Genomic DNA, 11,689 nt, shown 5'->3' with positions numbered 1-11,689 from the left:
AACCAGCACAAGCACCAGCACAAAACCAAGGTCCCACTAAGGGCACCACGTTGGCCAGGGCCAAGGCAAGCTGAGGGGACTCCCCAGCCCTTTGGGTGTAAAATCACTGCGAGCAGGTTAACGAGGGAGGCCACGGGGGCTTTGAAAAGCTGCTTCCTTCGGAGGCTGCGGATCCCTTCCACAGTGCCACCTTGATGCCATCCAGAATGAGGGAGTTTTGTTTTGTTTTGTTTTGTTTTCTGTTTTAACAGAAAATGAAGCCTCCACCTCCCCTGCAGCTATTACATAACCCCAGCTCTCGACCGTTACTAATGTAGGTCAAAATCCAAAGAGAGCCTGTGGTTCAGAGAGGTCCTTAGGAATATATGTAAGACAAGTCTCTTTAGCTGAGAGCTGCTCAGTGCCTGCACAAGCGTGGCCTGGCAGTGCCCGCGCGTGCCCTCCGCGGCCTGGCTCCGTGAAATGCACTTCAAACTCGCATTTCAGCCAAATAGCTGCTGAAAAATACTGCATTTTCAGCAATATTACACTCCGGAAGATTTGCCGAATGCTTGTGTCCTGCACGATGAGTGATCTCTTGCAGTGCCAAGCTACGGAGGAAAACTGCATTGCAGCTGGAAAACGCCCTGAAAACTCCTTGGGTTTCATATGTTCTCTTAATAGCAGCACCGTTTTGAAAAATATGCACTTGTCAGGAACTGACATATTTAGAAAGATATATCTGGCAAGGTTTGTATTTATTATGTGGTAGCTTCCAGATAGGTCATACTTATTCAGCTGAAAGGGAAATTAATTCATATTTTGTGTGTGTGTGTATATATATATATACGTATGAAAATATATCTGTACACATTTGTATGTATGCAGAAATGTGAATATTTGTGTATATTTTATGGTATGTCTCTCTGGAGATAAGAAAAACTAAATGGCAATAATATAGTATATTTAATATAGCCCTAAAGCATTTCAATTAAAAAAAAAAACTTAATATGATATGAACTTTAATATGATATGAATGATATGAATGATATTTTATTTTGAATAAAATAGTAGCTTAAGAAGACAGGAGATAAATGTGGTGGAAAATTTTCTTTTTTTTTTTTTTATACTTATGCTGCAGTAGTGCCCGGAGGCCAGAGAGATACTTGGCTGACTAACAAAATGATAATTATTGGTAGACTTCTGTTCTAAAGCTGCATCAGTAGCTTGGAAAGTAGGATCTGTGAAATTCTTAAAGTGTACTAATGAGAGAAATCTGACAGGAGAAAAATGAAAGGATGATATGAGAAAATTTATAGCTATTTGAAATCTTAATGATTTTGAATGTATATTTTGTGCTTTGGATGTTAGAAAGTATAAGTGTTTGTTATGTGGTAATCACACTGCAGCCACAGTTAAGAGAAAAAAAGAAATCAATATAATGTTGAGCAGAGGAAGATGGCAGAAACATGGAAGATGCACCTTTAAATACTCTATGATAGCCATCTTTTTTTTTTAATGGTTATTTTATGACTATCAGCAAAAATTTGCTATCATCTACTTTTACATTTATCCCTGTAGCAGTCTGAATGTACATACTAGTATCATCACCAAGCATTGCATCTCGCAGTTTAGCACCTTCTCTAAAACATATTTTGATATACTTAATAGTGAATATTTTCATATTTTGCATATGAATTTGGCACATATATGCACGCACATAGAAGCATTCCAGGGAAATAAAAAGGGAGAACCTCCAGATGGAGTAAAACAGAAACTCCAGATGGAGTAAAACACAGACACATCTGCCTGACTCACAAACACTCGTGTGTCAAAACAACATTATTAAGACCACGATAGCAAGCACTAGAAAGGCAGAAAAATGCCAGAATCATGGGTGCCCACACAAACCGAGTCTGTGCATGTAGGTGCATTAGGGCAGTCCTGGTGGCATAAGCATGTTCTGCTTTCTCGCAAATCTCTTCCCTCTCTCATTGCCCTGAATAGGTGATGACAATTTATTCAGTTATAATTCAATATATAATCTGTTCACTGTACACGCTCAGACTTTTTTTCCTGCAGAGCAAAGAGTTGCAACCCCCGTTTCAAAATGCTGCTCTGAGGGATTTCCCTTAAAGTTTCCTGTGACGCTGGGAACAGGAGCAGCTCCATGAATTAGTGACCACAATTCCTGGAGTCTTTAGCAATCCTGGGTTACACACTTAACGTCAAGGAGGCCCATTAAACTTGCCTGGCCAATCTGAGATACCGACAATCCCATTTCTCCATCACCTTGCACTATCCAGCGGGGCAGGATACGCACTGACCTGAGGCTGCAGGCAGCAGGGTGTCCTGGATGTCGAGGTGCAGAAGCTCAACAGGGAACCTTCCCTCACAAAACCTGGAGGGGATGAACTCCAACAGTGTTATGCATCAGGCTGCCTGCTCATATACCAGGCACACAAAAATAGAGAAACATACGTGGGATATATGGGATTGAGCTTACCTACCTGGAGACAGTTATCTAGAAGACAGTCGTTTTAAAGCTGAACTAGTCATTCCTCAGTAGAGGGACATAAACTGTGCCCAAGGCTGGCCATCTTGCCTGTCCTATACATTTTAAGCAACCTAGATATGTTTTCCTAGATTTTTTTCTCATTACTCTAAAGCCAGCTGAAGTTACCAGGCTAGATTTGGGTGACACATCTCTTCCTTCCTCCCTCAAATGCACAGATATTTTAGTTATATATAGTTATATATAACTATAATTATATGTTAACTATATATTAACTATACTATATACTAAACTATATACTTATATATATTAAATTCTAAAAAGTCTTTTTAGTGAGTGAGTCTTCCCCTGGAAGTTGGTCACATCAGAGTGGATTTTCAGACACAGAGGAAAAGGCAAATACTTGGTGCAATGGCAGACTTCATGGCCCAAAAGCACACGTGGCTACTGGGATGCTTAAGTCTTTCCCCCCATCCAAGACACTAGATTTTTTTCTTGTTGCAAAACAATGTTTCTGCTGTTTCTTCCTCATTCTCATAAACGCCTGAATGATTTAAGCTGTCTTATTTTGACTGTAGTTTTCCTGCAAATAAAGTTTTCATAAGCCTAGCATGGAAAAAAAATAGTCCAGATAAAATTTGGGAAGCAAATAAGCAAATGAAAAGGTGATTTTTAAGGGAACTGACAGGCAGTCCTAAAAATAGGTGGTAGCAATATTTACCTTAGGTACTTCTGCCATTCATGTGCGTCTTGATTAGGACAGGCAGCCTACAATGAAAGTTGTATTCCTTGTGCTCAGTGCTACCACGCAGGATTCCCAGGGTGTGAGCGTGCAGCTAGGAAGTATTAGGATCCTACCACGATGGAGTTTGCAGCCTCAAGACACTGGTCATCAGAAGCTCCCCCTTCTCTGTGAGAAGAAACAAGAAGGAGCAGGAAGGGCTGAGGGTCTCTGTCAGGACTTGTCTCCGAGCGCCTCTGTAAAAGCTCTGTCATCCTTACAGTACAGCACAGGACACTGTGTGTACTTTCCAGAGCCAGCGCTGCTATCTTTAGGATTCACATTGCTTTTCTCAGGTGCTTGCTCGTCAGAGGTATGGCCCAGGCATCGCTGTTTCTTGCAGTTAATTCTCTCCTGCCAGAGATTAAATGCTGCATGATGTGATGTATACAAATAACTCACAAGGTTAGTGACATGCATCCTCTTTAAGGGTGCATGCTGTCAACGTGCCTCAGAGATACAGGGGAAATTGCAAAACAGCCACTCTGTTTCCATGGCTCTCTTTGCAGCCAGGGAAGCAGTAAACCCAGAGAAAGGCTTAACTGAATGGGAACACTTGAGCGATGACACTGCTGAAGACTGTATTACCAAAGGAGTCAGATGAGGACATTCCAATGCTTATCCAATTTCATCATCTCTCCTGTCAATAGCTGTTGGGCTAGAGCGAGTTCGTTTCATTTGGCTGCCTCTCGCTTCCCCTAAGCGGCGAGAGGGCAAACGGTGCCAATGCCCCCGTGCAGCACGGCAAGCCCCGCGCCACGGTGCTGCGGCGCGAGCCGGCCGCTCCTGCGGCGCCCGGCACCAACGCGCATCGCGGCTCCCACTCTACCAAAGGGAGCGACGAGCTTGGAGTTCAGCGCCCACGTCTCTCTTTCTTATCTGCGTGGAATTTAAAGTCCCCATAACTCAACAGCAAATGATACTCGTTTTTTAGAAGGTCGCTGTAGCCAGTGGCTGATCCCGTTACACATTCTTAGCCCCTTAATGTGTTGCTTTCCCATATGGGTATGTTATCCTTTACCATTTGCCAGCGTGGGCCTGGGAGTGGAGCAAAAGAGGAGGGAAATGAGGAGACCCAACGTGCCGTGCGGGGTCACACCTTGCCACATGTACGCACTGGGGCCGCCAGTGCCACACATGGAAGCACACGCATGGATTTCTTATTCCTCAGGAGATACCAGCGACCGCTCATATCTCACATGACTGCTAGGTTTAAAACAGCATCAGGGATGGGACAAACCATCACAATTTGGGCATTTTCAGTCTCAAAGACAGACTGGACCTTGGGGCTTTGCCAGCGCTGTGCTGCTGGTGAGGCCATTCCCTACCGAATCTGCTAATCCTCCGTGACGGCCTTCCCAGCTCACAAGGAGCTGGGCTCCCAACACCACAGGGAGACATCTAGAGGAGTATTCCTCTTTCTCACGGTATTTTCCTTCCAGTGTTCCTGCAGTCCTTCATATAGCAGGAAGAGGCTATACAGCCATCTAACGATACTGCACCTTAGCCAAAATCCAGAGAGATGGGGAGGAAGAGGGACGGGTGTTCACGTGCCCTAGGAGCATTTCCATTGATTGGCTCTAGGGCTCCAAACATATCTGCCCTTAGGGAACACTAGGCAGAATTTATACATGAACAGGAAGGGAAAAAAAATGTGGCAACAGTAATAGGACAAACACGGTTTTCATTAGCCAAGCTCCAGTTTTAAAGCCACTGGTAATGAGAATAGACTTATCTGTCCAGTAAGGTCTTTTCTTCTTCTTCTTCTTTTTTTTTTCAGAAGAAAAATGGGCTTATTTTATTTTTTAGGGCCTAATTTGATCTGATTAAAAAAAAGATTTCACTTTACAGAACTGTTGAACCATGTCTGATTTCAGGATCATTAGTGACATTTACAACCAAACTACGATAAGGATAGAGAGGCTGCTAAAACCATCTGTGCTGTTATTTGTTTGCTAGAAACTGATGTTTTACTTTAAAATTCTAACAAAAAAACACAGCATATATGCCATATCACAAATAAATCAATAAATAAAAACATTTGAAGCCTCATATCTTAGAGTCTATTGCAAGTTTTCCAGTAAAGTACTTATATTTGCGCATAGATTTTTATCTACCTAATCTATGCACCCAAATTCCACATGGATGTGCAAACTTTACATTTACTTGCAAAAAAATGACCAGTTTATCAGCTAAGAAGCCATGCATGTAAATAAATGTCATATGCCTACACAGTAAACATCTGTGTGCAAATACTAGGCATATCATTTTCAAACCTGGTCCTAAAATTTTATCAAAATCAGTATCAAGATGAAGCTAGACTATAAAACAGTCAAGACTGTTTTTTTTTTTCTGTTAAGCAGTTTCCTCAGTGCAGCCTCAGTGAGCAGAGGAGCTTTTCCAGAGTATCTAACCCTGCTTGCTCCACTAAAGTAAAACACAAATATTAAAGATCAAGCCCATTTTTTCCATACATGAACTCATCCAATAATTTTATATGATGCACCACATTCTACTAATGAGTAAGAGTTATCGCTGCCTTCAAAGAGGCTAATATGAAGCCAGCTGAGTGTTCTCTGTCCAGATATTCCCATGTCTAAGTGTGATTAGCACTGTCTTGTCAAATTTAGCTCTAAGCCATTTGTGAACATCTTCTTTGTTTATAGTAGCACAGTCGGCTCTGCACAGACCTCTGTGTTTGCTCTCCTGTGTATCCTATTAACAGTGCATTACATTTCAAGATGTCATGCTGTAGAAAGCCTCAAAAGCACTTTTAATCAATCCCTACCAAATCAAGTGATTTAATTTTCCTATGGATAAATCCTACTTGATATACATTCTAAGAAAACTAAATTGCGCTTTTGACTATACTGCTGTAATTCCAGTGATTGTGCAAGAATTATTTGCACTGCATTGGAAATAGCTCTGTTGTGATTATACAACAGTCCCTACAAACACTGAAGCGTGGCTAAGCAGAATTGAACCCTGTAGGTTTTCATGTATGGCCTGCTTGGAAAGAGTCAAGTGAAAATAAATAAATCTACATTAATCCTGAGAGAAACTTTCAAGCAGCTGAAATTTGATAGAATGCCTAGACATTTTTTTGTTGCATAAGGTAACTTTAAAATATTAAGATAAAAATAATAAGGGTTTGTCGCTACCAGACTTTCTGTTGAATTCAAAACTGTGCTTTCCACTACTATTTTCCAAAAAAAAAGAAAAAGATTGTTAACAGTGCTCTATCAATCCAGCGTGACCAGTCTATATAACAAGGTCACTTGGATTATGGCAAAATGTTAGATTCTCTTTATTTCCGTGGCATCAATGACAATAAAGTATCACTGCAAATACAGATATAGGTATTTCTCTCAATGAATAGGACTACATTACTAATCTACAAGGCCAAGAGGAGTCATTTAGTGTGAAAATATGCAGAGGAATAACAGCTGTTAGTCATTATTTTCTCCTTATCCTTTCAACACCTCTGCTTCAGTTTGTTTTCTAAGGGGGGGTCAGTCACACACTCTTCTTAGGACATTTTCTCATTTGGGGCAGGTACCAAGAAGAATTCTAAAACAATTCCCTGGCCAAAGACAATCCTTGGTAATTTCTTCCCTTGCCGCTCTTACTGTAGATGATAAAACTCGCTTTTGTGCCTTATAAAACAAACAATGTTGCCGTGGTGCTGAAATGTGCTAATATGATGGATGACATTTCTGATTTTTGTTAGACAACCAACTTAGCCTTTATATTTCGTGTACAGTCTGTTATATTTTTTGAAAAAGAAATGCCAACTGCGGAAGTTACTGCTCTCACCTCGTTTAGGCAAAAGAAGAATCGGTATCATTTTTAAACACTTATTTTACAGTTTAACTCCCTAGACAATGTTTCACATTAACCATTTGGAAATAGAAGAAAAATTGATAGTATCTGCTTATGATCAAGCTCGTCTTATCGTGCAAGTTATTTCTCCATTTCCTATTCTCTATTTCCCTTCATCTGTAAGATGAGCATTTACCAGGAGTCTGAGCCTTTTTGCTCACTCCGATTTTAATTAATCTGACTCTATTCCATAGGCAAGAAAAAAAATGCAGACAACTTTATATATCATTACATATTAGCTATTTTTTTTCTTTTAGAAAATAGACTTTTCCATCTACTCTTCTTTACTCCTCTTTTATAGTAAGAGGTTGTTTTTCTTCAGAAAGGCAATTCAGTCTCCATCTGTTCTTGACATGATCCTGGCATATTTAATCAAGTTTATTATGTTCCCACACAACTTCTAATATGTGCCGTTTTTCACAAGCAGCACTGCCAGTGCTGCTCTCCGCTTAGGGAACTGGATTTTGCTGAAGATACTGTGGAGAAGGCACAAGGAACCAGCTACCTGCAGCGCTAAGGCAGGCACTAAGTTCAAGCAGGCCAAAAACTGTACCAGAGGGTACAAGGACACGGCCTTGGAGTGAGTCACGGCTCTTTAGTGGGCCAGGAAATTAATTGCGTTGGCAATGTGACTTCCCAATCTAGACCACCCTGAGCCTGCTATCCTTCCTGGCTTCCCCAGGGCTGTGATAAGGATTTATTAGTTCCTTTACATGATCTCTACCTCAGTTTCTGCTCTTCTCTGGACACACGAGAGATCGCAACCTCAAAAAAAAAAAAAAAAAAAAAAAAAAAAAGCTAAGAAATGAGAAATAAAAATAAACTTTCACAAGCTCTCTAAATACTGGCAACTGGGGAAATGGCTTGAGTTTGGCCCAAGCCATGCGCACAAGGGAACAACATCTGATGCTGGTGGTGGAATAAGTTACCAAGACATTACCAAATTATCATTAAATTAGCAAGATCACATGAAAACAAAAATATCACGGAGTGTACTGGGAGGTGACACCTGAGGAAACGGCCGCCACAGGCACCACCTCATCACCTCCGCAGCACCCAGGGCGAGACCCTCGGCCGTGTCACGGACTCGGCGTTGCCCCCACGCCACGTCCCCTCTCCAGCCCCGCTGCCGTGGGAGGACGAACCCGGCGGGGGGTGCCTGGAAAACGCTCCGTTTCCATCCGAAACACAAAATAACGTTGTGTGCGGGGGTATTTCCCCGCCGCGGGGCGCCCGGCCGCCGCGGGCCGGGGGGCAGAGGAATCACGCGCGACGCCCGCGCAAACGGGCCGCGCTTGTCGGTGCTGGCGCAAACGGGCAGCGCCCCGTCCCCGCCGCGCTGCCCCCCGCCGGGGCCATGTGTCCGCCCCGCCGCCATTAGCACCGAGCCGCCAAGCGGCCCCCCCCGCCGCGGCCCGGGCCATTTGGGGCTCGCACGCGCCCGCGCTCCGCGTTTACACAGCGGCGCCTTCGCGCGGAGCCTTCACCCATTTACTTATTTATTTATTTATTCCGTTTACCGCGCTGGCAAATGAGCCGCGGGAGGGAGGTGGGCTCCGCCGCGCTCGCCGCCCGCGGGCTATAAAAGCCCCGGGGCCCGGGCGAGCGGCGGCAGCAGCTCCCCTGGCCGAGGCTCCGCGCGGGGCGGCGGGGCATGGAGCGCGGCCGCAGGCGCCGCCGCTGCTGCTGCCCGCCCTCGGCGGCGCTGCCCGCGCACGGGCGCTCGTCCCTTGCCCTCCCGCCGGCTCCTGCCGCGGCGCCGGCCCGGTCCTCGGCCCTGTCCTCGGCCCGGCCCTCGGCCCGCGGCTCCTCGCCCTTCTGGAGGCCCTGGGCGGCCGCGCACGGCGGCGCCGCCGCCCGGCCGCCGCCGCGGGCTCCGTGCGCGCCGCGGAAGCTGGCGCAGTACGCGCACCCCGTCAGGTAAGGGCGGGGAAGAACAGCTTTTTATTTTTATTTATTTTTATTTGTTTTTATTTTTTCCCCCTCAAATGTTTATGTAGCTATTTAAGTACCTTCAGAGGGACATGGGGCATCCAGATTCCCTAGGGCCTTAGGCAAACGAGTTCCAGCACTCCCTGGTTTTCCTGATCTTTAAGATGCTCTGGTTCTTCTGCGATATAGGATGGATTGTTTATTTACTTATTTACTTATTTTCTGTGTGTGGCTGAAGCACCTTGCTGCTCCTTCCCCCTTGGCGGGGGTGAGGCTGGGGAAAGAAACTCGAGGAGGAGGAGGGATATTGAGGAACTGGATGAGCTCATGGGCTGTGTCAGGGTGAAGCTCCTGGTGCCCCGTCGTGGAGCTGCTTCCCTGCGCTGGGAGGGAGGAGGCAGCTGCAGGAGAGGGCATTGCCGAGGGAAGTACCTGTGCACTTGCAGCTCTAATGATGAGGGTGGTAGTGTCTCCATGCACAAACCAAAGTCATCTTGCAAGCGGAGCTCATTGGCAGCGTGGGACTCGGCAGAACTAAACTGTCACTTCTGATGAGAACCTTGAGAGAATGAGGACGGTCGTATCCCCTGGGAACCTGCTCAGCCGGTGCCGGCAGCTGGTTGTGGGTTGGCTGAGCCAGCTACACGGGTGGCTATTTCAGATAAGATGCAGCTCTCCCCAAGACCCAGGCTCCCATCCTGTACGTGCCGAGGCATCTCTTACGCGATTGCACCGGCTTCCCGGAGTCTTCCCGTGCGCCGAGGGGTGCGGGTAACCGCGCAGGGAGCACTGCAGACAGGGACGTCTCCCGGAGGCAGCGTGGGCTGCTGCGCACTGCCAAGGAGGCAGTCCTGTGACGGCACCGGGGAGAGCATCCGTGCTAGAAAACCTTCCAGTCTCTAGCTTGATGCATCATTTCTACTATGAGTACTCTCTATGTAATTGCTTTTGTCCCCAGCTGCTCGTTTCTAATCTCTGGAGGTTTCTGTGGTGTTTCTTTCTGACAGCTACTTTCAAGGTGTAAGCAAAGGAGGCTGCTAGCTGAGAAGAAACAGGAAATACAGATTATATTAGTTGGGTGACATAATCTTGCTAGCTGGCTGTCCTTGCTGAACAGTGATATTATCAGAAAGTTGTGAGTTAATTTCTGGGTAAAACATAGAAATTGCTCTGAAATCTAAAGCTATGGAGCATCCTTAAGAAGTGAAGCAGATGATTCTTCTTGGTAAGACAGGACTTGGAAATATCAAGGTCTGATCTTCTTAACATCAAACTTAACACACTGTCTTTCCTTTCCACTTTGAGTCTTGCCCTAGACCACTGTAAACCAGAGCCAGGATCTGGCCCTCAATAACAAAAGCACTAATTAAAAAAAAAAAAAAAAAAAACCTCAAGGATTGTGTTCAACACCTTCCCAGCAGGTGTTCCTACGTGGTCATAGTAATTGGAACAGGTCACAGGGATCCTATTGAGGTACCAGTGAATATCTTTCAGAAGTGCTGTGGATCTCGGGCTTTACAGTAGTTTCTCTAGGAAGTTTGGGCTTTACATGCATTTCTCTCCTTTCACATGGTAACAGAATCCAGAGAATATTTTTGTATGAAAGTAGACTAGTGATGACTGAGAATGTGAGGAGAGAACTCATGTGGGAATATAAACTAGATGTATTTAGATAAACACTAGATAAACAGAACTGCACTGCTTCTCATCTGTTGGCCTCCAAGTAGAATATGTAATAACTAACAAACTTCTTGTATACCTGTTTCAGGCTATTTTGGCCCAAATCAAGGTGTTATGATTACCTATATCAGGAAGCTGAAGCACTTCTGAAAAACTTCCCTGTTCAAGCTACAATTTCCTTTTATGAAGACTCGGATAGTGAAGAGGATGATGATGAGGAGGAACTAGAGCAAGATTCAAGAATGGAATCAGATTGCTGACTGCAAGAAAGGCCAAGGCTACTTTCAAGCTATTTTAATTTAAACATAATATAAAAAGTGTATTATAGTATTTTTAAAGATAATTTATTTGTATGTAAGTTATTCTTAATAAAACTGAAATGTTTTGTAATTTTATATGAACCTTTTATTTTGTTTTGGTCCTGCCTTATTTCTAGGCAGGGAGGGAGTTGGTTATTTCTTTACTCCAAGAAAAGACCATATTTGAGTTCTAGGCCCTGTTTTGTAGGCCATAAGCTTGGGCATCAATTCTAGGAGCAAATTCAGGTGCAGATTTTCTTAAAAAACAGGGCATTTTGATTTTAACAGGCCTTGCTTGTGACTGAAGAAAAGGCTTGCCTTGGCTCTCTCCTGTGCGTGAGCTGTATTGTTGAATGTAAATGCATGGGAAGTCATTATTTATTTGGTGTGTGATGGGAAGTTACTGCTCAAAGCCAAGTATAGACTATGTTGGTAATACAAAGCAGGAGCTAATACACTAATAGCCACCCAGGCCAAAGCCCCTGCAAGGACAGACACCCTAAACTTAACGCAGCCGCCGCTGTCCCCTATAGCGGATGTGCATCTACCCCCAGCTGCCCTGGCCTGGCCCTGCTGTGGGGGGCAGCAGCTGCCCCAGAGGATTGCCCCCCACACACACCC

At 44.6% G+C, this 11,689-nt stretch overlaps 1 protein-coding gene across 1 annotated transcript; it reads left to right on the top strand.

The window, feature by feature from the left end:
* Nucleotides 1-8,916: 8,916 nt before the first annotated feature.
* Nucleotides 8,917-11,162, top strand: RIPPLY2 (ripply transcriptional repressor 2; the record flags this gene model as incomplete). The annotated part of the gene is made up of 2 exons (XM_010222403.2): nt 8,917-9,077; nt 10,858-11,162. Coding segments are annotated over 2 exons (333 nt in total), but the record flags the coding sequence as incomplete, so codon positions are not given.
* Nucleotides 11,163-11,689: the final 527 nt, after the last annotated feature.

Source organism: Tinamus guttatus, unplaced genomic scaffold (genome assembly GCF_059628265.1).
Source record: "Tinamus guttatus ecotype Peru unplaced genomic scaffold, ASM5962826v1 Tinamus_guttatus_pri_ptg000085l, whole genome shotgun sequence".
Classification (NCBI taxonomy): domain Eukaryota; kingdom Metazoa; phylum Chordata; class Aves; order Tinamiformes; family Tinamidae; genus Tinamus; species Tinamus guttatus.
This window is presented reverse-complemented; position numbering and strand designations above follow the sequence as displayed.